Below are 27,714 nucleotides of genomic sequence, written 5' to 3' on the forward strand. Positions count from 1 at the left end.
CATTCTTTATAACAAAACCCCAGAAGAAGACGTTTTCCGGAAGTGCGCCTCTCCTCAAGCGGAAGCAGAAAATTCCAACATGGAGGTGGACGGAATTGATCATGTAGGTGTATATCTTTCCTCTAGTTTTGTTGGTTTTATTGTTGTATTAACAAAGGAACGTTACTAGTACGCTTTGAGTTGACGGACTTCTTAATAACAGTGAGATTTAATTATTGCGCGACTGTGGTGTAAATAATGAAATGTCTCTTCATTCAAAACAATAACTGTGAAGTATGCTGCCGGTTTGCTGTCTCATTGTAGCTAACCAAGCTAAGCTAAGTCTCACTGTCAATTGTACGTCTAGCTAGCTTGAGCTAGCCGCTCTGAATGACTGGCAGCTTTACATTGGCAACAACCGTCTCTATTTATAAGTTTAGAATATATACCGAGTGAAAATACAACTTTAAATAACTAATAGTGAGGATGACCAAGTGTGACCTAATTTATCTCGGTATTGGTTATCGTTAGCTAACGCTAGCTTACATTAATGTTAGATAGCAGATAAACTAGCTAAATAGCTTTCAGACAACTGTTATTTTGAATCGTTTAACAAACTGGTTATGGACGACAGTATCTTGCTGACTTAAAATACCTTTAGTGTGTCCAACCAGGCTCAATGAGTTGCTTGTCACCTTTCACAGATACTAATTACATTTATGTGGTTAATCCAAATTGGCAATAACATGTTGAAATTACTTACCCTCGTAATTACTTATTATTAGGCGACCAACGAAAAATAAATCAAATTAATCTACAATAGTTAAGTAATGGCTAAAATTGTCATTTATAAAGCAAAACTCCAAAGCCTTTATGATTTTAGCCTGTCAAATGTGGGAGGTGCTGTTTTTTTGTTTTGTTTTTCACCATTGCAAATTGGATATCTGTCTTGCTTTTCTGGGGGGGGCGACAAGCATGAATTTTGATCTATGGGATGGTCTGATGGTCATTTTTTCTTTGACAGATGGAGATGGGGGACAGTAAAGGTGGCTCAGGTCTCCGGCAGTACTACTTGTCAAAGATTGAAGAGTTACAGGTAAGAAATGAATGTGTTTACTTGTGTAATATAGCTCAAGTAGGCACGTGTATCAGATTGCACAACATCCCCTTGGCTGTCAGTCCTGAACCGCTGTTTTCTCAACAGTTGACGGTGAACGATAAGAGCCAGAATCTCAGACGTCTGCAGGCACAGAGGAATGAGCTCAACGCCAAAGGTGCACTTTAATTACTGCAACATCAGAGTAAAGTCTCATTCTGTAATACAAACTTTTTTCATGGGAGAAAATAATACAAATTGCACTTTTTGTCTTTCAGTGCGCCTCCTTCGTGAGGAGCTGCAGTTACTACAGGAGCAGGGGTCCTACGTAGGAGAGGTGGTTCGGGTCATGGACAAGAAGAAAGTGCTGGTTAAGGTACGCCCTGTACTTTGTCGCTCACTTTATTTAGATTACTAGTCCACAGTTTATAGTAACATCTCCCTCTGTCATTATCAGGTGCATCCAGAAGGAAAATTTGTCGTGGATGTGGACAAGAACATTGACATCAACGATGTAAGTATAGTAGATGTTTCCAGTTCTTATCTTTACAATAACACAACAAAACACTTGCCAAACAAACATTATGCCTTTAATTTGTAACTGCTGTAGCTCAAGACTGAACAGGAAATCAAATTAGGCATTTTTTTGCCCCTTTGTACAGTTAATCATTTAGGCAAATTGAACCTGAAGTGCTGATCATCCCTGAATCATTTCTCACCCAGGTGACTCCAAATTGCCGCGTGGCTCTGCGTAATGACAGCTACACCCTGCACAAGATCCTGCCCAACAAGGTGGACCCTCTGGTGTCCCTCATGATGGTGGAGAAGGTGCCGGACTCCACCTACGAAATGATCGGCGGCCTGGATAAGCAGATCAAGGAGATCAAGGAAGTGATCGAGCTGCCTGTCAAGCACCCAGAGCTGTTTGAGGCTCTAGGCATTGCCCAGCCCAAGGTGGGTGATTGACAAGAGGGCTGATAGTGAGCTGTGAATGTGTTGGTACTTGGTACTGGCTCTTTAAGGACAGGGTCTTCTTCCTAACCACAGGGCATTTTCATCAATTAGTCCGTGGATCTTCTCAGTTCATCGTTTGATTCGTACAAATATTGTGAAAAGGTGTTCACCAATATCCTAGAGCCTGAGTTGATTGCTTCAGATGTCTGAACTGAAAAACGGTCCAGTTTTGATGATATCAAACAGACAAAGGCAGCAATTCAACACATTTGGAAAAAATGCACCCAGATAAGTTCTAGAATTGTTGCCTTAGAAGTGACTGAAATGATTAATAGATTGTTCAAATGTTGCTCAATGTTTGTCGGTTAACTGTTGCAGCTCTAGTCATGTTATCTCCATCTGTCAGTGTATTGGCGGCTCTGATTATGTGTCATTCATTCTGATTCATGCTTTGAATGTGCACAGGGTGTGCTGCTGTACGGTCCCCCGGGTACAGGGAAAACCCTGCTGGCCAGAGCTGTGGCCCACCACACTGACTGCACCTTCATCAGGGTGTCGGGCTCTGAGCTGGTCCAGAAGTTCATCGGAGAGGGTGAGCTCTTCCATCTCTCCTGAAGAGTGTTGTCTAATTAATATCCATTCTTGATGAAATGTTTCTAAATGGCTTGTATATCTCCCCTTTTGTTGCACCAGGTGCCCGTATGGTGCGCGAGCTCTTTGTCATGGCTAGGGAACACGCTCCCTCCATCATCTTCATGGACGAGATCGACTCCATTGGCTCATCCCGCCTGGAGGGTGGCTCGGGTGGTGACAGCGAGGTGCAGAGGACGATGCTGGAGCTGCTCAATCAGCTGGACGGCTTTGAGGCAACCAAGAACATCAAGGTATCATACAACCCATGAAATGAACCCATTTGTGTTGTTTGATCACATTCCAAGGTTCTTGGAATGTGCTTAAATTTTATCTTAAACCTGTACAAATGCTGTAATTTAACCCCCTGTGGATCACATATAAGAAGTATATGGACATAATTAACACAATTTTTACTTTGTTTATTCTGCAGTGTTTTATAAAAGTTTAACTTATCTAATTTTAAAAAGATATTTTATGTCACTACAACAGTTGTATTGTCATTCCAGCTTTAGATGCTTCACAGCGGAAGTTAAATCGCATAAGGCCTAATATGAGCTGCCAACTACATCAGTGCGTTATAAACCATTAATTAATTGTTACTGATTTTAAATAGGGGATTTAAAATAGGGTTTCTTTATCTGTTGACCTGCTCAGGGTATACCCAGTATAAAAGCAAAAGTCTTCTGATGTAAGTATCAGTCTTCTTGTTTTCAGTAGACTAAAGTTCACTTTCTCTTTCAGGTCATCATGGCCACCAACCGTATTGACATCCTTGACTCGGCTCTTCTCAGGCCAGGCAGAATCGACAGGAAGATCGAGTTTCCCCCTCCCAATGAAGAGGTAGGCACTGAGACTTTTAAAACAAATGTATACCTTCTTACGGTTTACATTCTTATTGTATCTGAGCGTATCTGAACTCTGTACCACCAGGCCCGTCTTGACATCCTGAAGATCCACTCCAGGAAGATGAACCTTACACGTGGCATTAATCTGAGGAAGATCGCAGAGCTGATGCCTGGAGCCTCTGGTGCTGAGGTTAAGGTGAGCATTATAAGCTTAACTGTGGCAGTCAGGTGGTGAATGAAAGCAGCACACAGCTGGACTTTATTTAATGTTCTTGTGTATTTTTAGGGTGTCTGCACAGAGGCAGGGATGTACGCTCTGAGAGAAAGGAGAGTTCATGTCACCCAGGAGGACTTTGAGATGGCTGTGGCAAAGGTTTGTGTAACAACATAATTAAGTTCTTGTCCTGAGTAGATTGAAGGCAAACTCACCTCATATTTAAATGTTGAGTGTATTAAGACTGTTGTGTTCTCTTCACCAGGTGATGCAGAAAGACAGCGAGAAGAACATGTCGATCAAGAAGCTGTGGAAGTAAAAGGCCTAGTATGTTCTTGCGCACAATGCAGACACATGTATATTTTCCTTCTTTTTGTTGATGGTTTTGGTTTATAATTGTTACATAACTCATTCTAAAGTAAATTGTTTCCCCAAATAACACTGGATGGCTGGTGAATTTTATTTTTGCACACAGCAGCACCAACACATAAATTCAACACGCTTGTCTTGTTTAATTCAGACGTTGAAGTCAGGTAACATGAGTACAGTCTCCAGCAGGAGCGGATGTAGTCTTTTCATTTCACAATGATGTTGTAAATGCTGGATATGGCACTTCACATTGTAGCTGCTATTACAGTAGACGTCTCACATGACTGATCATACAGAGTGCAGATCTTTGACTATGGATCTTTATCCTACATGCATGTACGACATGCCTGTCAGCTGTTACACTGCCATTGTACAGGTGAGATATACAGTCATTTTATACTGAAGAATCTTAAACAGAAAGGCTTGTTCGATGCTCAGACTGATGGGGGGGGAAAGCAGCTTACAGGTACATCCCAAGTATCATAAATTACATCCATGTTTTTCACTGCATTCCAGATAATTGAAAATAGGACAAATCCATACATCCCAACATCATGAGGATGCAGTTGTCTGAAGACAAGGGGCAAATGAACAGAATATTTAGGTCCTGGGTACAAAAGTGGCATAAAATAACATGCACAATGGCATCGTCTACCATTTTCACTCCTGTTTATATATGCAACGAGGCTGCACTGCTGATGGCCAAAGAGACATCACTCTGTAGTTTTTGTTAATCTACGGCGTTTCCTTTAAACAAGGAAATTCTGACTTCAGTCACTGACTGGAGCACAGCATTCGTCCCCACTGAGAGAGAATGGAGAGACGCCAGGAGCTACTTTATTATTCTTCTATTTTGTGCATCCTCTCCTGTCTGTGACCTGGAAATCAGTCTCAGCATCTAGAGGAGAGAGGCTTCCTGGAGGAGCTATGAACGAGGAACATTATGGAACTATGCAGGACTCTACAGACGTTCCTTTGTATTCACAAGTTGTAGTCTCATTTAAGATGATGTAAAAGAGGATCAAACTTTCTTGCCTTCACTGTCTGCCACATTCCTCAATGATAACACACCTTGATATCACTCATGTCGGCACATTGTGAATTGAATTACATGTAAATATTTAAGTTGTAATGCTCTGTAATGCTCACACAGCGTTAAGACTACAACAAAACAATGGACAGACGACACAGCTGTGCCACCCAACGTATTTTGAATGATGTGGCCTTAAAATACGGCTGAGAAACACTGATGTTTTATTTTGTTAAATGCCTGTTGCCTTAACTCTCCTTATGTCTCTTCCTCGCATCGTAGCTGGGAGAGAAGCTGAGGAAAGGAATTAAGCATATACAAACTAAGATCCCTCCTAGCTCCTTGGAGCAGAAATACAGGGGACGGCAGACCAGAACAACTTCTGGTTCAAGTGAGGAAATATCAAATAAGAGACTTGGGATGTACCCTCCAGTCTTTGCAGATGTTTTATAATACTGACTTGCCAACTATCACAAGCCTGCGTTTGTGGAATGGTTAGTATGGCAGTAAACACTGGATCATTCCAACATTCAGGAGGCATCTCACAGTTCGTCTGTCCTCCGCACACGCAAACACAAGTGATTGACAGGTCCAACGTGAACCAGTCGAGCTCCGTCAACAGGTTAGCTCCTCAGCCAGGACACAGGCACCCACTGAGGCTCCACCTGGACTCTCTCCAGTACGGCCTGGAGCTCAGCTAAGGCACTGGCCGGGTCCTCCTTCACCAAGACGTAGTCCACCCAATGGCCGTAGCACTCGTCCATCCGCTCGGCTGACTGTTTTATCTCCTGTAGGTCGTCCTCCTGGTCAGCAGGAACACAAGACGATAACAAAACACTTCAATCATTGATCTTATTCAAGTATCTTCTAATGAATGTAATCTGTGTAAAGGCTGAAGGACCCATGATGAAGTGGTTTCCTTTGGGCAGTGTTTCTTTGAACTCACCGTGACCCCTGCACTGAGCGAGGAAGAGGAGCCGAGTAGTTTCCTTTGACTATCATAGATGCGAGGCCTCACAAAGATGACATATGGTTTGAACTCAGCGGTACGTAGAGTCTTCAGGACCTGAACGCAGGAAAACAAAACACATTCCTTTAACCAGGCAGCTGGAACAGTTTACTGTATATTGTACTTTAGATCTGAAGGTTTTACAACATTTTGATTGTTGTTCATTCTTCTGATTGCACTGTCGATCAATGACGATACTCTCTGCATAACACACACTTAACAAAAGCTGAGTCTTTTTGTTCTTCAACAGCACATTCTCTCAATCTAACAGAAGGACCAAAACTGGGAGCAAAAATCAAGAGATATTAAGCCACTACTTTGTTAATGCTACTGTCTTTAGATCACTGGTTAAATATTTAGAGAAAACAATACTTTTTTTCCTAAAGATAAAAGACACGTTATTGCTAACAAGACAATTTATCGCAACCAAAATTGCCTTTTATTTTATCGTGATGTCTTAACGATTCTCTATTTACCTCCAAAAAACACCATTAAGTAACAGCAAACACAGCCGTTCTTAGGTTATATAGCCTTCAGTTCACAGTGAACTAAATTCGCTGCAAAGCAGACTAAATTGAGACTTAGTCACACTTTAAATGTGACAAGTAGAATTTTAACAACTGTAATTTAACTGTCAGATTAGTTTAATCTACGACTGGTTGGGGACAGGTGGAATGAGCTGCACTAATCCCAGTGAGACAAGATTAAACACAGGTGACAATTTAGATGGATAGAAAAAGAAAATCAATGTAAAGATCCTCATCCTTTATATCAAATATTTAACACCTGCCTGTCTTAGTCCTCACGCTGCAGTGAAAGTGTTGATCAATGCCAGGTAATGTGATGTAATCAACTTGGTTTGTTTCAGTTCAGATACTAACCTCTGGCTGCAAATCCACCAGACAAGCCTTTTTCTGATCCAGAATTCTGTGAATCGACTCCAAACTGGTGCCATACAGGTTCTCTTTGTACTCCCCATATTCAATAAATCTGCAGGAAACACGGCATCAGCATGAATCAGAACTGAAGGCCAGACTCAGCAGGCAGAAACAGTTTTTTCATGGACTGGTTAGTTTTAAGATTTTGGACGAAGTTCACAATCAGTCATTTATTTTTATTCAGATTTCTCTTCTGGACATGTATGCAGATTAGTACATATTTAATTAGATGGACTCATTTGCACATCTAAGCACAAAAAGATCACAAATGAAGTTCTGTGGCAAATATGTATCTAAACGAGTGAAGCAGTGGGTGAACAGAGGGTTTAATAAATCCATTTCTTGTTGACAGTCTGCATTCTGAAATATAAATAATAAATAAAAGTAAACCGTGTGTTGCACATAATTGCTTGGTTTTTAAGATTTACTGAGACGTATTTAGTGTCCAATACTCACTTGCCATTCTGGATGTCTGCCTCGAAAGTAGCTTTAGTGATGAAGTGGTACTCAACTCCTTCTCTCTCGTGACACTTTCTGGCTCGAGTGGTGTCTGACACAAGCCGGCAGGAGGACGAGGAGAGGGTGGAGAGGAAAGATAATTACAGACAGCTTTTTATAACAAGGTTAGAAAACACATGCACAACTAACGGATGAGTTGCGATGATTTAACACCCGTGCTTGTGATGAGCCTGTCTGAAAGCAGAAGAGTGCGTTTTCTCCTTGAGATATGAAGCTGTTGCTATCTGACTGGTAAATTCATGTGTCTGTGAGTTAACATTTATTAATTATGATCTATTATGACAATCAGATTACATGCAGCTTCCTCTGGAGCCACAAAAGGGTTCATACTCCTTTAATCCCCCCCACATATGCTGCAGTACTCTCAAAGTCCCCTAAACACACTTTAATGAGTAAAATTGGTGGAGTTAACCTTTAATTTAAATCCCAGCTGACAGGCATCAGAGATTCTAGAGGGCTCAGGTAAAAGCCTTGGCCATCATTAACCACTGACTGAAAGAATCTGCATCCCTAATGGAAAGACTTTAAAAAACAAAGACTTACGAGGCACAGCCAAACCGTAGCGTCGAGGATTTTCAGCAATCACCTTCTGTTTGAGCTCAGTGATCCGAGCCCCCAGAGACCCTGTAGATAGACAGTTACACAAGATGACACAACATATTTTGAAAAACAAAAAACAAAAAAACAACTAATTCTACCATTCAAGTTCTTCAAATGTTTTCCTGATCACTACCGCTTTTTCTACACTCACAAACATACCCCGGCTCCCTCAGTGTCATCAGACCCCACAGTGAGCGTACCTATCAGCACTATAAGTCGAGGCCTTTCACCAGGACGGGGACGATACTGTGTCACTTCCTCATAAATCAGGAACTCCGGGTGATTGGCGTCAGGGGTTTGAGGCTCTCCGGGCGAGCTCTGGCGATCTTTTCTGAGACGGAAACTTCGGCGCAGGCCAGCTGTGGTGGAAGACATGCCAGCGTCAGATGTGCAGACATAAACTTACACTTTGACATCTTCACATTTAGTTGCAAGCTTAATAAAAGAGCAAACTGACAAGTCCATCAATTGCACATTTCTCCCTGATCAAATTAAAAACCTCTCCAATACATCACACGACACAGACGACACCGTTAGAAGTAAGTAAGAGTACCTGAGTAAAAATCCCATGAGAAGGCATGGCCACAGAAGGCAGGGGCTGCCCTCTTGGGAGAAACTGCAGCTCATATTAGACCATTTATTCAGCCAGCTTTAATCTCATCAACACAACACAAGCCGCGAAGCCATGCATGCCGTGTCTACCTCCTCACCCAATCACAAGCCAAGCACCTTGAGCATGTAGCGTGACGAGAGGCCGTTTGTGAAGCACAGCGAGAAAAAAAATTAAGCTGCCACAAAAAGACACCGTGAGAAGCTCGGTGGCTGCGGCGCACTGCACAACAAAGCACTGAGCTCGGATACACCCACAGCAGACACACACCGACACATCTACACCGAAAAACACAGGAGAACATCAGTGGCTGTTAAAGCAGAAGTTCAGCTATTTTTAACCTTCAGATTTTTCACATCTTTGTCCATCAAACTGATCAAATTAAATCATGATCAGGACGACTGCTTCACTCAGGGCCACTTCCTGAATACCCCACAGGGAGAGGAGTCCAAATCAGGTCACTGTTCATGCCTACGTATGTAGGATTCCACTGGGTACTGGAATCTACACAACGCGCTGTGTTTACCTACATCATATCTGTTGGCCTTGGTTGCCCAGGAGACTGGGACAGTCTATCTTTAGGTTGATTCAAGATCATCGTCTTTACTTTGCATGCTGACAAAAATAATCGAGAACATGATGAAGCAACTGAGGACACTATGCTGACGTTTACCAAGTGATTTATACAATATATGCTCTTCAGCTTCCTTTAGCCTGTAGTGTGCTAACAGTTCTGACCATTTGTGCTAATGATGCCGCAAAAGGAAAGGTAGAGGGGTCTTCAGGGAGCATCCTCTGATTAGGGTACGTATTACGGAAGCCCCATGAGGGGATTGTGGGGGAAAAAAATTCGGGTTATCTATTTTTCTAAAGTAGGTGGGGCCCTGCAAAGAAAAGCAGATGGATCCATAATCATATAGAAGTGCATTTCACCCTCTTGTGGCCAAAACGAGTATTACAACAACAATAGTTTCACCCATCAAAACTTACATTCCCATCTGCTTTTCAGATAAAAAGTAAAACAAGAGCCTGGCAAAACCTCTTTGTTTCACAAATGAAAAACTGATAAATGAAGAAATTTTAAACCCTTTCTAAGGGACGACTTAGAAAATGGATAACCATTTTTTTCCCCTCGCGTCTGCGTAACACTGAAACATTTGGGATAAGTACACAAGTCAACAAAATATAATCTTTATTGCCCTCAGCATGCTGTAAAGATCGATAACATCACAAAGATATCCCATAAGATATGTATTAGCCTGTGTCTGTGTAGATTTAGAGTCGATCTGTGTGATGGAGTCAGATGTGGGAAAATAACATCCTGTTCAAAACGGCTGTGATAATGCTTTCAGGCACAATAAACCCACAGAAGCACAGTCACATTAAGTCGATAAGAGCAGCCAGAAGCAGCTAAGTGAGCCGCGAAGACATCGGTAGATCAGGTCAGGTGCGTGGGAGCAAACAAATCTCCTCAGTGAATGGCTTCTGGTGGGTTTTTTTTAGCGTGCCATGTGAGGAGCTACACCTGGCACTGAACAACACATTTTAGCCTGCACCTGTCCCAACCATTCAATCAAAGCCAAAGCAGGGCTCAGCTGCGACACCTCAGGAATAAAAAGTAAAGGATGTGTTGGCGCACAGATTGAGCAGAGACGTGATGTTGCAGCGGTCGGCATAAACCTGTTGATCCAGCTTCCTCACCTATGTCCTTTCCATTCAGAGCACCCTCACTGTCACTGTCTTCTGTAGGACGACATGCGGGAAGAAGAAGAAAGGGTAAGAGGAGGGAGGAGAGGTTCATGTTCAGGTTAAATGCAGGAACATTACTAGGATTTTGAGGCAGCTGTGAAGGTAAATTAAAAAGGCTGAATTGTGGAGGACAACCATAGTTTGAGGGGTTTGGTTTCTAATTCGAGATGGCGTGCAGACAGAATTTCACTTGGAAATTCCGACCATGATAAAATGGAGTGAATGCAGGGATGACTTCTCAAAACATGGGGGTTTGTTTCACGTACCTCTCTCAGCACGATCATCTGAGGTAAGCAAAGCAAGGAATAACACAAATATCACCAAAGAGAGTGACAGAATATTTAAACCACTGAACTGTAATATTACCACTGTCCTGCTCTGAGTACACTATAAAACTTTTGTCATATGTTAAATTGTATCTATGCTTAGAAATCCTTCAGCTTTTCTCATCTATCTTCATGACATGTCCTTTGTCTATTTACTGTAAAAAAGTCTAGACAAATGTCTTTTACATTCATGTAAACAAAAATTACCCCCAACACCTCCACAAACACACACTGCAGCATTTCTGCGCCATCTTTTTTAAAGCTTTGTGAAAATAATGGGAGTTCAGCTGTCGTGCACACAGAGCGGGTACAAGAAAAGACCGGACTCAACACCACCTGTTTTTTTTTTTCAAACCACTTTGTTTCATTCTACTTTTAAATTGGATTAGGAAACGAAACGATGGATTATGTATTTTTCTCTGGGAGATTAACCTCGAATCCCCTGTTCTCTGTTCATAATCTCTCTTTCTGCATCTCCTTGGCTGGATGAGATTTAGCCAATACACGCTGTGTCCGTAGAACCTGATCACAGAGGGGAGGCAGACTTACATGTCGGAGGTTTAAGGGATGTCGGGGTAGGGAAGGAACCCATTTTCATCCGGTATCTCAGGCGTCTGGGAGAAACAGAAACAAGAGACGAAATATTTCATTGTGATCTGAAAGTCCAGTCAGACATTTACAAATGCTATACGTAGGAGAGCTGAGACCGTCTACCTCTCCTGGAACTGTGTAGATGGGACAAGGGCTGCACGCAGGTTACTGTCGCCCACCTTCTTGGCCTGCCACCAGGTGCCGTCCTCCTGGCTCACAACCTGAAGGATGTCCCGCCTCTTAAAAGGAAGTCCCGCCTCTTGGCAGGGCGTGGCCTTGTCCTCGTAGGGCGTGTAGTCAAACAACGCCCGAAGGTAGACCTAATGGAAGCAGGAGTACTGCGTTAGCACTGGAAATATGGTTTGATATTTTGGTGCCAATATTGCTTATCCATTAAATATGAAGCTAGAGCAGCCAGTTAGCCTAGTGTAGCAAAAAGATTGGAAACAAAGAAAATCAGCTCATCTTACTAATATTTCTGAACAGACTAAACAAATGTGAAAATATGTAAATATGAAATTAACAGTAAGCTTCCTCGGAGGTGCTTCTCTCATGGTAGAAACCCCTCCCCACACTTTTCCAAAGTTAGATTATGGGGGTCTGAACATGTCCGGAACTGAAAATCAGACATTCACACTCACCTCTGAGATTTTCAGCTACTAACATTTATAGTTTCTGATGTGGTCTGACCCTTTAGGAGGCGCCAGTAGGTGGAGCATGGTACCTATGGATTAAGCCAGGCTTTATGCTAACACAAGCTGTTGGCTGACTGTACCCTGACACTTAATACAACTGATACAGGCATCAACCTGTTAATCTTATTTGCAGCAAGAAAACAGATGCGTTTACTTTCGCCAAAACCAAAAACCAAAAGTGAGCGCACGTCATTGATAAGAACAACACAACAAAGGTGTCACATTTTCTCAGTTTTTGCTGGTTGTTGACTCTTTTTGAAGTAAACTGGTTGTCACTTTGGTGCATCAGCGCACTAAAATAGTAAATATTTTTTTACTGAAAGTGCTCATGTTTTGGTGAATGGCAGATTGAACATAGCTGCTATAAAGTTCCTCAAACAAGTCAGACTACCAGCATTATTTCTACACTGGTTTTTCCCTGGCTTTTAAAAGTAATATGCTGTGATTTGATAGTATACAGGATATATAATATATATATATATATATATATATATATATATATATATATATATATATATATATATATATATATATATATATATATATATATATATATATATATGCAGTATACAGTAATGCATTTAGCTGGGAAGTGGGCAGAGGTAATGGTCTGGGGTTGTGGGTGGATGGCTGACAAAGAATAGGTGGGAGCAGCAAATAAAAACTAAATCAGAAGAAATAGACGTGAACAGGTTCATAGACAAACTTAATTTGAATGTGTGAAATGAGTCCTCACCCTGCTTTCCTTCAGCTTGTCTTCTTCCGCAACAGCTGGGATAATCTTCAGTGTGATGGAGCCTTGAGACTGGGACTGATCAAAAAACATCAGAGCAGCGTCATCATCCACTGCACCCACAGTAATCACCAGGGAATAATCACCCAGCGTCTGAAACAGTATGATGCTTTGTTTCCTTTACCAGTATCTGACTAATTTCATCTGGCCTTTTGTGGGTTATCAGGTTTCCATTGACCTCTCGAAGCTCATCGCCCACATGCACCAGACCTGGGAATGCAAACAGAACACACGCCCACTAAAACGAGCCAACTGAAAACAAGCAAAGGAAAATAGAGCAAAGGAAAATCCTGGCCTGTGTGGTACCACTGACAGTATTTTTTGGTGGACGAGGCTCAAATGTGAACAAAAAGAAAAAGGATTTTCCGTTGGCATGAAGTCAATGACATCTCCATGGCAAACAGCCAGGAGCAACCCTTGTTTGTAATCTCAAAATATGCAATCTCGTGGCACTAATCTCAAGGATTTGATCTCTGTTAACAGTTCAGGGGTTACACAACGTAATCTCCTCACTTCTCTGTGTATCAGTGGAGATAAGAAAGTCCTGTTGGGAGGGAAGCTCCCATCCCACATCTAAGTGGAACAGATTTAACTGAGCGATTATTATTTTCCTTTGACACTCTGCTGCAGCATCACTATCTTTTCACTTTAATATTCAGTGAGTTACCAAAGAAAACAACTGATTCATCACTGTTACATGTGTAAGAACTCTGTTCTGTCTCACCACTGCGGTCAGCTGCTCCTCCCCTCATGATTCTGGCCACGATCACAGCTCCTGTCACCTCGTCTCTCCGGATTGTTGCTCCCTGGTGGAGAAGAAGAAGCAACAATAATTTCCAAAACACATCGATGATCCTCAATTAACTGATTGATGCCACTCAACATTAACCTAAATCCACCACATGATTATCTTAGCTTAGCATAAAGACTAGAAACAAGGGGTTGCCTTTAACCTCTCGAAGCTGTTTAAGATCAGGTTGCCCTGCTTGCCTGCTGCACCCATTTTGAATGATTTGTCAGCGCTGGGTTTGACACTGGACAAGAGAAGAGCATTGTTGGCTGGACTTACAGCTGCGAAAAAAACTAGTTGCCACATGTTAGAAACCTTCACACTCACTTTCTTCCCAAGCATGGGTTTTGACAGACGACATTGTTTATCTGGAGTTGTCGACAGCTATAGTCTCCAGAGCTAAAGAGTCAGCAATAAAGGCTTGATATTCACTTCTAACTATCCTCCGAGGGTTTCAGGTGTTACATGTGACTGGGGTTTGGAGTCCTGGATCCAGGGAGTGGGTGGGTTACATGTTGGAATAATAGAATTAATAATTATTGTTAATGATTAAGGAGCAACTGACTATCAAATATAGCTTAACATGTGCATCCCTAACATGGATGGATGTTGTGTTGTAAAATTGTGAGCTTTAGAAGCGCCAGTACAATTAACTGCAGCAGATACTAGTCTTCATTCTATGCTAAGCTAACTAGCTGAAAGGGCATTCAGCGCACAGTCAAATTGAAAACCCACTGTGATGTCAAGCATTGTCAAGCAAACCAAACTAATGATCGGGACCGTAAACTCATTAAGAAAAAGTCTGCGGAGATAACAAATCAAGTGATGAAGTAGGGTCCTTTTTTCATAAGCTTCCATACAATTAGACTTCAACCAAAGGTATCAAGTCCCTCCATTAGAAAACTCTGCACTTGGCTTCACACCATATTCGACACATTTAACAGTACAGACAAGAGAGTGGTTTGATCTTTTCGTCCAACTCTCAGCAAGAATAGGTGTATTTTTCCAAAACAGTTTTATTTTTATTTATTTATTATACGTCTAGTTGGTGGATTGTACAATATTTGATCGCCATATAATGGAAAGTAACTGACGCCTCAGGTCAGAGAGATGAGCAGGTCCACGCAAAAAGAAAACAAATGGAACACCTTCTTTGTGCGAGGCGGTGACAGAAAGTCAAAAAGACGAACAGGAGGTTGAATCGCCGGAATTAGCGTTCAGATTCTGTCATCATTGGATCGAACTGTGCTGCTGTCACTTCAGCAGGCGTTTCTGACGAGCTAACAACAATCTATTTTTTGTCCTCTGCTTGAAGGATTTCCTTGAGGTTTTTTTTTTTTTTCATAGCATCACACAATCACACCCTGCAGCTCACTGAGGCCTCAGAGCTGCTCTATGAGAGTAAATGGAGTCTTAAAGCCTCACTTCAGGGCACAAGAATAGCATCTGTTACGTGAAGAAAGGGCTTTTGTTTAGCCTCACCAGGGGCTCCTTGTTCTTCACCAGGCGGACAATCTTGACTGACTCTTCCTCCAAGTCGTCATCCAGATCCTCCGGCAGGGGCGGCAGCACTGGGTCGAAGTTCTTTTGGGCCACTGTGTCATGGGCGGACAGCACCGCCTTTATGGAAAAGAACCACAAACAAATGTATGATTTAAGAGTCTGAACAGAAACATCAAGTGTGCAAGAAAAGGCACCACAGAAAGTGGATTGTGTTGAGAAAAAAAAATCAACAAAGTAAAAGGGAGGAAGACATCTCTCCTTCACTGGCTGCTTTTTAAAACGATTGTTCTAAATTCACAACTGTCATCTCTTCCCGCTCCTCAGAAAGCCAATAAATTGAGAATAATCACTTGATCAGATTAATTAGGTTGACTTGTCTGTGTCTAGGGGACGGGGGGAGGGGTGCAGACAGCTCTGACGCTGGTGTTATGTAATAGATGATCAACTTAGAGGGAAATCAGTGCGGCTCAAGCACTGAACGCAGCAGCACTAAGAGAGATCAGAGGCACTTGTAAGAAGGGAAAGGTATGTGGGAGTACCTTGAGGTGAGGAGTGGTCAGCAGGAGAAGTAGTTCTCTCTCATCGTCCTCCATCACTCCGTTCTGCAGCTCTTCTGCCAGCTGATGATTTAAAATCAGAGAACAATCTTCTCAAGCATTACAATAATTGTTTCGTTGGCATTTTATCGCAATATTATTCAGCCGTCAGCTTTTGTCTGGCTGTGAGATATTGAGGAGGGATTGCACCTACATCCTCTGCCAGACAGGAGGCGCTGTGTAGGACTGGAGTCGGGCTGTGTTTCTCATACTGCCTCAGTTTGTCGTGGATCTGGGAGGTACAGCATACGGCACAAAGACACACCAAGAGTGACTTATTTACATGGCATCAGGAGGACAGAGAGTTACATTTCCCCAGAATTAGATGATTTCATTCGAAAATAGTTCACATATGTGCGGTACCTTCATGAGGTAACCGAGGCTCCTCTCGCTGAAGACATCTTTGAGGAAAACCAGGTCCTCTTTGTGGTTGGCATCAGGGTGGAGCTGAGAGGTGAGCAGGGCCAGAGTCTCATGCAGCCCTGTAGATCATAAAGTAATGTATGGATCACCCATTTCAAAAAATAACTAAAAAAAAACCCACTTCTTTTAGCTTCTCTGTTTGCACTAATGTCATGCGCATTAAGCTCCAGTAATGTATGCTTCATACATCAGCATATTGTTTATAAGGATACTGGTAAGCATTGGAAGAGTGAACATGTAGCTTGAGCATATGTCAGGCTGTACCTGTGCTTGCAGACACGATGGGCATGGCTTCAATCATTCAGAGGAGGCAGGAGGGTGCAGAGAGGGGGGAGAGCAGGGAGGGAGGGAGAACAAAGCCAGTGGGTTCCCTCCACTGGAGTCCTTCTGTTCCTCGCGTACGACCAAGGTGAAGAATTGCAGACGCAGCTGGACGGGAAAAAAACAGACAAAACACACACACTGTGACGTCTACATTTCCAAAAGAAAAGAAGCAGGTTAATCTGAAGTTTCTCTGAATTTCGGATTTTCCTCAAATTGTTGGTTTTATTCTTGGAGTTGTTTTCTTTGTTGTTTGGGGATTAAATGAAAAGTACACATTGTGGACAACAGGATTAAATGTGAGATTCGTGTTGAACAGAATGGCTTTTATACAAACTGGCTGTTAAGGAGCTGTTGTCGAAAACCAGTAACAGAGCACAGCGAGCTCGGACGAGTATATTTAAGTAGCTTGCAGCTCACTTATTAGAGCGTATCATTTCTAATTTGAAATTACTTTCTTAATGTAAATACATTCTGATAAAGGGCACCCGGCCAGCGGCGCTCTGACAGTGATGAATCAACTCATTACTCTGCTGAAACTTTCAGTATAATTACTGGCCGCTTTCGTTACTGAGGCGTGAAGCCTTCAGTTCGTCTCAGACTGTGCGACTGCAGAACTGGAGCAAAGTGAGGTCAGATCACACACTGACCACTTTCAAACCAATGGGATCCCTCGTCTCATTAGTCACCATGGCAACCTCCCAGTGCCAATGTGTTTACATTTCAAGTGTCTGACTGATTAGATTAGATTAATTCAATGGTATTGGAGTTACATCACATGATACACTTCTCTAGTCTGGTGCGGTGAAGCTTGTGGCTTCAATCTGGCCTCAATAAAGATTCACGTTATCATAATATTTAATTCAGGGCACTTTTCTTTTCATTAGGTTTCCATATTCATCTGGAAACAACAACATGAACCAGAGGAGCCACTTGGTATGACATCAGTAACTACGAGCCGTGATCTCCGTTGGTGAGCTCAGTGTTAATCTTCCAACTAGAACTCGACATTAGGCCAAATAATCAACTAACAGAAAACACAGCAACTGCAAGGATTGATTGTTTCAGACAGGATCACACAGGTCAGGTTTGATTTGCTATATGTACGCAGGGTGAAAGCATTAGACAAGAAAACAGATCGTCTCAGCATTAAGCATTAGTGCTGATATAAAGATACATTCAAATGCAAATAAAATGATATGTTGTGATATAACACAACATTAATACACAAAGAAGAGGATTTGCAAAAAGGTAGAGCCAACCAATGTTTAGAGAAGTAGTCATAGTAAATTAAATGTGTTTGGGTTTTAGGATTTTGGACAAGTAGTGAAATGTGAAAGTTTTAGTTTGTGTAGATAAAAAGAAACAAAAGGGAAACTGTAATCAGTAATGAGAAGGACCACTAAATGAAGCCAGTAAATGCTGCGCTAAGCTGGCAGATAAAATTATTCAATGCGACGTCGAGTTACGTGACCTTTTTAAAAAGTGTTCCCACCAGATGTCTGATAAATTAACAATTAACTTCTGACAGGTAATCTTGCTCAACAAGAATGCCCTTGATTTAAATTGAATCGTGAATGAATCTGAACACTATCAAGCAAACATTTCCAAAGAGGGAAACAAAGGCAAACACACACATTCAGCAGTAAAAAGTTCACTGGCATTGTGTCACTGTGTCTTAGAAATTGGAGGATGGTGTAGATCTGCTGAAATTAGAGGGAGGGTATCAAAAACACAGTCCTGCCTTGTTGAGATCACTGTGATCTTCAGTGATTGACACTGCTAATTAACAGTCTCTGCAGAAGATCACGTGCAGCAGCAGCAGCAGCAGCAGCAGCACACTCCTCACCTGCTGTGTAGCTGCTGCTGCTGCTGCTGGCGGTGCAGGTGGGAGGCTTTGAGCACCGACAGACACATTTAAGGGAGGGTCGCAGTAATAAGATGCCAAGTGAACACAGTGTTAGGAGTATATTCATCCTACACATTTCTCTTTAGGGAAGCTGAAAGACTCTGCATCCACAAGGGCAGTTTTCCCTTCACATCCATCTATACCAGCACTAAACCCATCTAGACTCACAGACCTGAACCTGACTGAGGGTGTAAACAATCCACTGTCGAATCCAACCGACCCTAAACTAGCACTGATAAAACAAGATATTAGAAGTGTGGCTTGGATTTTTAAAAAAAGGTGCATTTTCTGCTTTATTTGATCGTTTTCACCTACAGTGGACCGCAGTTCATCGTGGCCACATTTAATCTTTAAGAATCTGTATGTAAGTCATATATAATGATGCGTTCAGTGGCAATTTGTAATCCTAACAACCGGGCATGACAAACAAAAAAAATCCCTCCCATCACTGTGTCAGGGCAGGAAATTGCTCTTCATTATCGGGACTGATTTAAAATAACAAACAGGACACAGTTGGAGAGAAACAAATGATGGGTGCCGCAGAACAGACATAAGAAATTATGGCTTATGAAATACAATCTGAAAAGTACAAGACTGCTTTTTCATTCAGGAGTCTGTTTTCTGGCTCATTGTTAGACCGAAACAATCACCACAAACAAACACTTGACGGCAAAATCAAACCAAAAGCCAGAAGCACCTGATCAGCATGTTAGATTTATATTTACAGAAAACAGTTATACCAACATGAGCTTGTCTTTGAATGACAGTCAGAAGAATTTCAACTTTGGTGTCTTCGAGTTTTTAAAAACAATCCCCTACTTTTTTCTTGTTTGTCCTGTCAAATATTCTGCCGACAGAATGATTGTGATTTACAATTGTCTTGCATTAATTCCTTTGACGTGTCCTGTCACTTCATGGTCCCATTTTCCCCTGGTGGGCTGTTCAAAACAGACCGGCTGCCAGGGAAATTCTAGTTTGGGGAAAAAAAAATAAAAATAAAACCTGACTGAAGTCAGGATGGCATCCTGCCAAAGCAGCAATTAGAATAAACAGCAACAGCACAAGCAGACGTTCATGGAGCTGGTGACAATTGTTCATAAAACCAAGGTTGGGCCATGTTTAAAATGTAACGTGTTCAATTGTGATTCGGACAGCTGAGTGGTGATTAAAAATCAAGCTTATTAAGCTGCTCTGAAAAAGAGCTATTACACATTATAATTGACTTTTTGTCTAGTCAGTGCTGCTGGTATAGGCCATCAGCGCCACAAAGATGCTGAACAGACCATTAATTATCCATTCAAATATCCTCTTCTGCAGTTCGATATTATATTCTATTGCTTAAAGGAATAGTTTTGAGAAACATGCTTATTTCTCTATAGACGGTTAACTTAGGTTATAATTAATACTGGAAAAGCAGGAAATGGCGATTAAAGTCTGATTAAAAAAAAAAAGTATATATATAAAGTTTTGCCTCTGAATTATTGTATTGTATCGCATACCACTTCCAGTTCACATGATAAGCTAAGCTAACTGTCTCCTGCTTTATATTGAGGCTGCTGTAAAGTCATGAGAGGGATCGCAATCTTCCAAAAATCCAAATTACTCCTTTAATGTGCTGTAATCTGGCTCCTGCTTTTTATTACACACAAGTTGACAGAACAACACCACCAGTGTCTCATATTCCCATGGTGGGTCACTGCTAGAGCATGACATGACCCCTTGACCACGAGTGACCATCAATCAGGCATCGATATTAATATCCCCAGATTGATTCAGTCTAATGCTGCAGCACCACCAGCACGCTGTCCCCTTTCTCACTCACTCAGCATTGACAAAGCAGCACTTTTAAAAATCCATCCTGCACATTATCAGCCTTGACACAGCCTACGGGCGATGTGGCAGGACTGCAAACTGTGGTAATATATATATTCATGTTTGTTTAGTGCTTTTTGTCTCTGTCAGCAGGAAACAGCCTGGGGCTGCCGCAGGATAGTCACAGTATATGGTGTACATACAGGTTGACCGCAAGAGATAAGCAGGGTCTGAGACTGTGGACATTAAGTCCGTCAAAATCATGTTATTCTACATTTTCACTGAAAACACCAAAAACCTGCAACTCACTATCTGACACTTATAGACAAACAGCAAACACCAAATACCGGAAAAGAGACATGTCACGGGAAAGCTAGCTAAATATCTAATTTGATGAAGGAACACTGAATGAGCCAGTTGCAATATTGGTTATGATAAAGAAAAGGAAACTAGCTGCTAATGCTAGCTATCCTAGCAGTAGGATACCTGCTGTCTCAGACTTGTGTTGTCAAACCAGGGTCTGAGATTATCCATTACATCTTTAAGATTGAGATTGTTTTAACTCCACACAAGATATTACAAGATAAGGACAGGACTGGCTCCATTTTCTTGCTGTTGATACATCTCTGACTGCCACAGCTAAAGCAAGAGGGATCGGGGGAAAGCTAGCTAGTGAAATAGTTTTGGCTAAGCGTAGCTGAAGCTTAATTTCAATGATTTTTCGACACTTCTTTTTTGTAAGTTAGTTATTCCCAAAAGCATGAGCCACAATAAAGAATTACAAACCCTTGGAATCTGGCTAATGCTAGCCACTAGCTTATTCACAGAAACTGCCATCTCAGATTTCAAAATCATTCAATTTAGTAAAGTTCAGCAGCCTGTAATTAAGTGTAAGGAAATTGTAAAGTAATTACTAAGCAAGTTAACCAAGAAAGCTGTAACAACATTATTATGTAAGCCTTTTCATTCTAGGGGGATAAAATCGTCGACCTGAAAAAGACATTAAATGGGGACATTTACTGGGATTTTGTTTGCCTGCCAGCCTGAAGACGCTCACATCTGCTACTTCAGTGACTGCTGCTAGATAATAGTGTTCTCCAGCTTTTCAGGAGACGTTATTAAATACTCTAAAAGCCGCTTTTTTTCTTTGCCCGACAATGAAAGTTGATTTTCTCGTTGCTGTCCGTCAGCCGTCACACGTCCCCACCCCGCTGAGGAAACAGAGCTGACAGTCGTGGGGTAAATCCCCATCACTCCTCCTCTGTGTGTCTCCCTGCTTTCATTCAGCCCTCCTCTCTGCACACTTGGCCAAAGTTCCTGACCCTCTTTCATCCGTCTCATCCTCCCTCCATCCATCCCACCCTCTATCTCTAATTACAAGAGGCTGAGAAGAGCTTAAAGCCGACATCGTTTTTTTTTTTCCTCTCACTTGCTCCCCTATCGCCTAAATGCTTAAGGTTCCCACCGGCCATATGGTGGCATTATGTAGCCTCCTTGATTTAAGACGACAGTGTTTGTGCCCGTGTGCATCACCAAGGATTTCAGTGAATACAATGAAGCAGATTAGAAAGGACGGGTAGATTAGAAGAGGAACTGAATAGCGGCAAGGATGCAGCGAAGGCAGTACTGAAAAGCATTTAGTCACCTTTCCCAATTTAGATCAACAGGAAATTGATTATGAGCAACAAGAGCTTGACAGCAAATGTAAATGAAGACTGAAACAGTTACTCCAATAACTGTGACAGAAATTGAATCTTTCATTAAATAATTCATCCAATAAAGTAATTCATCCAAAATGATACTGATAATTGTATTTGGTCGAGACTGCATCTGTTCCCCAATACTTTGAATCATGACGAAATACTTACAAAACTCACATTCCCATCACCTTCAGCTGTGCTTTGTGTTTAGTGTTGATCAGCTAATGTTGTCATGCCAACACTAAACTAAGACAGGTAATGTAGAAAACCTGCTAAACGTAATCATGTTGGCATGTTTCTCTTAAAAGCCGACGAGTCCTGAGCACAACGCTGCCGCTCAGCCTCGCTTCCAGCTTTCCCCACTGGCCACTCACGGTACTGCAGCGAAAAATGAATCTGCTGCCCGAAGAAAAAAACATAGAGCAACATCCTACAAGAGACAGCTATAAAACTGTTGACAGGACACCTCGAACAGGAAACAGCTGCAATAATGACAAGTCAGATTTCATGATGCAATGAGGTCTTACACTTTTGAATTGTTGTAAAAAGTCTATATGGTGAGTGGGAAGTCGCAGGCAGGGCCAGTGAAAGAAACACTAATTTTCAGTGTGTTGCGGAGGTAAACCTGACAGATAGAAACTATTTTGCCATATAGGCCGGGCAAGTAATTCTACTTGAACTGAACAGGCACCTTCTTGTTCCACTGTCCAGATCTTATAATAGATCCATGGACCCCATCTTGGGCTTTGGGAAGCAGCAACTGACCATTGTTGTATCGGCTAGAGCTCGACTGGTAATGGAGCAAAACACTGATACCAATATTAGAGAGCAGGAAAAATCTGATATCAATATATACCCAAGTCCCTGTTATGAAACACTTTACAACAGTAAACTTCACTGGCAATATAATCAGACAACGAACGGATGTCTGTGATGAGGCAATAAGGCCGATAATATCAGCAAACTGACAAAATTAAAATTCTTTAATACACTGAAACCTCTTTGCTCCTTTAAAAAAAGGCTGTCAATAAATATCTTAATATTTGCATACAGAAGATTTTTTTTAATGAATAATTCATAATTTGTCGTCCACGGTTATCAAGTCTTCTTTTTAATCACCTTGTCTCAGTGACGTCGAGGTCTGGGGAGCTGCTCAAGGAGACTTCAACAAGCCAGGTGTCTGCTTAGATTATAATAAAAGCAGTTCAGTATAATACACTGAAAACTGCTTGACCTTGTGCTGATGTTGTTGACTACAACACCTCCTAAAAGCTCACTAGTACTGTGATGCATCTCATGAGGCTCTACACCCCGGCGTGTAGTAAAACCGTCAGATTTGAGTTATTTTGTTTTGTCATTTTGTTTTTAATCACGATCCACGTCTCGGCTCGAGTTTTTTGGGTTTTTTTTCCCTCCCCCTGGCTGCTGGTGTCGACATGAGTGTGCCGGATCATGGCACCATTTCATAATTCATGTTCCTCTTCTTCATGCCTCAGTTGCCGCGAATCACAGCACATCGATGTTTATAGACCAACATTAAAATCCTCACTGATTGTCCTTTTTATGCTTTGACCGATACAAGTTTTTCCACCGGTTACCCACGTCCCCTGGCGTCTCTCTCGCACCGCCCTTTAGTCATTCCCCCCCCCCCCCCTTCACAAAACATGCCTGTGACAAGACTGATCACTCCACTACAGCACTAAGCACGGGCTCAATCAACAGTCAAGTCAGCGTCGTACTTCATTCTACTGACATTGTGTTCGGAGAGCTTAACCCTGTGTCTCTCTCCTCTCCAATCACACACACATACATATAAACGCCACCTGTTTGTCCTACTCATTTTACTGTTGGACAGGCCCCGAGAGGGAGATGGAGAGGGGCGAGGTCGCCGTCACGCTGCTGCTGCCATCTGCCCACCGCTCTGTGTGTGTGTGTGTGTGTGTGTGTGCGCGGTCCATTCATGCCACCCACATGGCTGATCGGACATATCTGGATGACAGATTTCATTCCAATATTCCAATAAGTACGTGCACTGTACATTTCACAGTGGTATTAAGATAATCTATAGCAATGCCACAAAAGATTTAGATTTTTTTTTTTCATTTGAGAGATATTAAATTATTCTCCACACCGAGTGGAAAAACAAGTGTTCCCTGCCTGCAAGGCAAACAGGATCATCTACAGTACTAAACGACAAAAAAAAAAAACATTTGTCATTTTTAGGAGTCTGAGTCTTTTTAGCCCCACACCCAAATATATGAACTTTAAAATGATTCATGCTCAAGAAAAGCAGTTAAATCCTCTTATCTGAGCTTGAACTGGGGCATATTTGGCACCCCCCCCCCCACTATTTTTACTTGAAAAAAAGACAAAAACAACAAAATAGTTCTCTTTTATTTTCCTGTCGATCGAGTACTTGTTTCAGCTTTAATCATAAGGTCAGCCAACAGCTGGAATAGTGCTCAGATGAGAGGACTTTCATTAGTTTATGCAAATCAGTAAGCTCTCAACACAAGAATGGAATTAATTCAAAGTTCATCTTTTATCACAGTGTTCACATTAAGTTTGGAATCACTTGTGAAAGAATTAAAAAAAATAAATAAATAAAAAATGCTGGAAATATAAAACAAAAAATGTAAAAACTAAAAACTGTAGCGCAGCAGAGGTCAGGGGGAGCCAGGCAGCCTTTAAGAGGCTTATAAGAAGAACATCGCTCCAGAACACCTTCGGTACGCCTACTCTGAGACACAGCAGGATAAAGAATTACCTCTGGTGTCGGGAGATTCAATCTGGCTTTGTTGTCTGAGGTGAAGGAAAAACCTGACATCTGGGTGTCTGTGTCAGAAATTTCAACAAGCCAAAACAGGTGTTTTAAGCACAGGAGGACCTTGGGGATGATGGCTGACTGGCAAAACTTGGGGGGCTGTGAATAATGCCATCTTCCCCTTCAATTGATCTAGTTGATTAACTTTAAAACACCATATTTTTCATCTAAATCATGGGAAATACCCCCCCGCCCCAAACAAAAATAAGAGGAAGATAAGTTTCTAGACTAAGAGTTCTTGGGTCGGGTTTATATTTTTTTTGTCTTGTGTCAACTAAACACTGACCGTCACTGAATCTCTCTGCTGCTCCTGGGAGCCAAGCGGAGCCATAAAAGCCCATCCTGGCCTGCAGCTAAGCGTGACCAGGTCACAGCCAGAGGCCTGTCCTGTCAACCCACCTCTCCAGGAATACTGATCAGTCTCCTCCTTTTAGTTGGAGAATGCTGATTTTACCTTTTTACTGTCACACAGCCAATGACGGTGTAGCCTGTGAGCTCACGTGAGGAGTTGGCCATCAATCAGTCAGTCAATCACAGGTGATACACACCACCCCCTCATTAACATGCAGCACACTCAGGAAGCCTTACCTAAACCTTGATTTAAACAATTTGAAAAAAAAAAAAAAGAATTTGCTCAAAATGAATTTAAATTATGCATTTCCTTGGTGTGTATTTGAGTCATTTAGGATCAACCTGAGAGTCCCTGGAGCCATCAGTCCCCTCTCTCTTTGTCAGGCACATGAGCGGTGGTGAGGAGCCGCACAGGAGGTGAACGCACCCTTACCTTGTGGAGGCTCCTCTCAGCCCCGGCGTGCGTATTCCCCTCCGCGGCGCGTCGCTCTCTGATCCCGGCGCCGGGTTCAGTCACAACACCTCTTCTCTACGTGTTCCTCTCTGTCTTCAGGCTGACTGTCACACATACGGTTCGGTTCCTCCGCTGCTCCATCCAAATCTATCGCTCAGTGAGCCTCCCCTTCCCCCCTCTGTCAGCCAGTTCGCTCTCTCTCTCGCTCTCTCCCCCGCGCTGCTTTCAGGCGCCCCTCGTAATCCTCACCATCCGATACTCGCGTATAAAAAAAAGGCCAGTTTAATTAAAAGATAGCATGCTAACACAACTCATGACTGGCTAGTGTAAGGGTTAGCCAGAGAGCTAAAGAACTGCGCTGAGGTATATTTGACTTCTGGTTCTAGCCAACTATTTTGCTAGCCAAATTACATTTCTCAAATTAATTTAAGTGTGTATAACAACAATTTATTCCCACAAAACATCGTTTAACTGTAGCTGCTTAGCAACATCTGTTAATGTGCGACAACGAGCTCTGACGCCATTTTTTGTTTGTTTGTTTTTTGGAAGAAACCAATTTCATCGTCCAAGGGGTGTGCATCTTGTTTAAGTTTGACCCAGGGCATATTAAGACAATACATTTGACTGATAATATTAAATGGACACAGCTCCATATTGAATCTGGCTTTGTTGTCTGAGGTGAAGGAAAAATCTGACTGTCTGTGTCAGAAATTTCAACAAGCCAAAATAAGTGTTTCTGAATGACACAAAAGTATGAAAACATCCAGAGCAAATGACACATTTCTGACACTGTCTTTAGAGATGGTAGCTGAATAAATGAATCTATGTATTTTAAAGTATAACATCGAGTAAGGCTGTCCTGCATTATTCCATGAACCTGTGCCCAGTTCTACTTTGTTGTTAATTGACACTTTTATTTCTTTTAGTTCAACTGTTTTTACTTGGTGGCTAATCAAAACATGTTCTACATGCTGTATAGGGTGTAGAAGTTTGGCTTCCATAATAAATATTATTTTTTACTCAAATTAGAACAAATATATATTAGCCTATTCCTGCCATAAAACTGAAATAAAATACATTTGTGTATGTATGTATTACAATTATACTTGGTCAAAATTATCTACTAGTAAAATCCAATGCTTTGAATTAGGGTTTCAACATTTTTGCCTCTCATCACATAATGTAGATTGTAAGGAACACCTGAATCTTGACTTGATCATCAGTTATTCCTCCTGGCAGGACAACCATACAATACCCCAATGTGAAATTAATCACCTTTACTCTACTGGGCTTCGATCTGTCTTAATAAAAATAACCCTTAACCCTTGTATTCACACTGATACATATAACCCAACTTGATTCTCAAACAATATCACAAATAACTTCTTGGCCATTCAGGAATCATGGAAATTTCACTGCTGGATCATTTGAGTGTATCATTTCTGACAGCTCCTGAAGGCAGCACAGTGTGCACACATGCTGCAAGCTGCATGCCTCTTTTGGTCCGCCCCTCTCAAATCCATCCATTGCTATTCCTCCCCTCCCTCCATGTCTGTGTGCCTCAGTGAGTGGTACAGTACATATTTTGGCTGATGCTCACAGATGCCTTGTGGGGGACAAGCAATGAAAAACATGAACTATGAATCGTAATGAGCAACAACATATTGAAACACAACCAGTCATATCTCACTATAAATTACTCCCTTTTGTGTTTCCACTTTTCTTCACTCCCTCTGTCTGGCTCTTCCACTTTTTTTCTTTTGTCCCTTTGCTCATCTGGTTAGCCTGGTTATTGAAAGCTCAGAGAGACCTTGATGTGTTCAGACATTTGTGACAGTGCGAGATGAGAGGAGCAGAATCACTACTGTTGCTCCGTGATCACGATCTGAAATTGTGGCTCTCTGTGATTAAATGGATGATGACAAAGCATTTCATCTCAGCTCAGTGGGTCAGATACAGTAGCTGGGGGATCAGAGTCCTATCAGACAGATCCTCCTGTGATATGTGCACTGTTGTACAAAGAACGGTACAAGAGAGATTTGTAATTACGCTCACTATCAGGGGCTCAATCTCAAACCTGA

At 41.9% G+C, this 27,714-nt stretch overlaps 2 protein-coding genes across 6 annotated transcripts; one reads left to right on the top strand and one right to left on the bottom strand.

Moving 5' to 3' along the window:
• The first annotated feature begins 16 nt into the window (after nucleotides 1–16).
• Nucleotides 17–4,162, top strand: psmc5 (proteasome 26S subunit, ATPase 5). 2 transcript variants are annotated; one of them, XM_037080940.1, is made up of 12 exons: nucleotides 17–103; nucleotides 1,004–1,075; nucleotides 1,184–1,253; nucleotides 1,354–1,451; nucleotides 1,533–1,589; nucleotides 1,799–2,029; nucleotides 2,495–2,621; nucleotides 2,723–2,913; nucleotides 3,404–3,502; nucleotides 3,593–3,703; nucleotides 3,794–3,880; nucleotides 3,987–4,162. In XM_037080940.1, exons 1-12 carry the CDS (start codon nucleotides 80–82, stop codon nucleotides 4,038–4,040), a joined length of 1,221 nt encoding a protein of 406 aa, XP_036936835.1. In that variant the 5' UTR covers nucleotides 17–79; the 3' UTR covers nucleotides 4,041–4,162. The 2 variants fall into 2 exon arrangements, with proteins under 2 accessions (XP_036936835.1, XP_036936836.1); XM_037080941.1 differs by lacking the exon at nucleotides 17–103 and adding an exon at nucleotides 122–201.
• A 51-nt stretch (nucleotides 4,163–4,213) lies between these two features.
• LOC119009557 (MAGUK p55 subfamily member 3-like) lies at nucleotides 4,214–27,631 on the bottom strand. 4 transcript variants are annotated; one of them, XM_037080935.1, is made up of 20 exons: nucleotides 25,613–27,631; nucleotides 16,527–16,691; nucleotides 16,203–16,321; nucleotides 15,994–16,071; nucleotides 15,783–15,863; nucleotides 15,223–15,360; nucleotides 13,675–13,756; nucleotides 13,075–13,160; nucleotides 12,894–12,968; nucleotides 11,586–11,782; nucleotides 11,421–11,485; nucleotides 10,812–10,829; nucleotides 10,498–10,539; nucleotides 8,740–8,802; nucleotides 8,387–8,545; nucleotides 8,130–8,210; nucleotides 7,524–7,617; nucleotides 7,011–7,119; nucleotides 6,067–6,186; nucleotides 4,214–5,923 (listed from the first exon to the last, which is right to left on the bottom strand). In XM_037080935.1, exons 2-20 carry the CDS (start codon nucleotides 16,561–16,563, stop codon nucleotides 5,744–5,746), a joined length of 1,824 nt encoding a protein of 607 aa, XP_036936830.1. In that variant the 5' UTR covers nucleotides 16,564–16,691; nucleotides 25,613–27,631; the 3' UTR covers nucleotides 4,214–5,743. The 4 variants fall into 4 exon arrangements, with proteins under 4 accessions (XP_036936830.1, XP_036936832.1, XP_036936834.1 ...); XM_037080936.1 differs by lacking the exon at nucleotides 8,740–8,802 and having other exon boundaries at nucleotides 5,744–5,923; XM_037080937.1 differs by lacking the exons at nucleotides 8,740–8,802; nucleotides 10,812–10,829 and having other exon boundaries at nucleotides 10,498–10,536.
• Between the last annotated feature and the right edge of the window lie 83 nt (nucleotides 27,632–27,714).

The sequence above is a fragment of the Acanthopagrus latus genome, chromosome 20, assembly GCF_904848185.1.
Source record: "Acanthopagrus latus isolate v.2019 chromosome 20, fAcaLat1.1, whole genome shotgun sequence".
Lineage (NCBI taxonomy): Eukaryota > Metazoa > Chordata > Actinopteri > Spariformes > Sparidae > Acanthopagrus > Acanthopagrus latus.

Coding starts and splice junctions, on each gene's coding strand:
- psmc5 (XM_037080940.1), top strand. CDS start 80: ATGGAGGTGGACGGAATTGATCAT. Junction 1,076..1,183: donor CAAAGATTGAAGAGTTACAG/GTAAGAAATGAA, acceptor TTTTCTCAACAG/TTGACGGTGAACGATAAGAG. Junction 1,452..1,532: donor AGAAGAAAGTGCTGGTTAAG/GTACGCCCTGTA, acceptor TGTCATTATCAG/GTGCATCCAGAAGGAAAATT.
- LOC119009557 (XM_037080935.1), bottom strand. CDS start 16,563: ATGATTGAAGCCATGCCCATCGTGTCTGCAAGCACAG. Junction 12,969..13,074: donor ATGAAATTAGTCAGATACTG/GTAAAGGAAACA, acceptor TTTTTTGATCAG/TCCCAGTCTCAAGGCTCCAT. Junction 7,120..7,523: donor GCAGACATCCAGAATGGCAA/GTGAGTATTGGA, acceptor TGTTTCCTGCAG/ATTTATTGAATATGGGGAGT.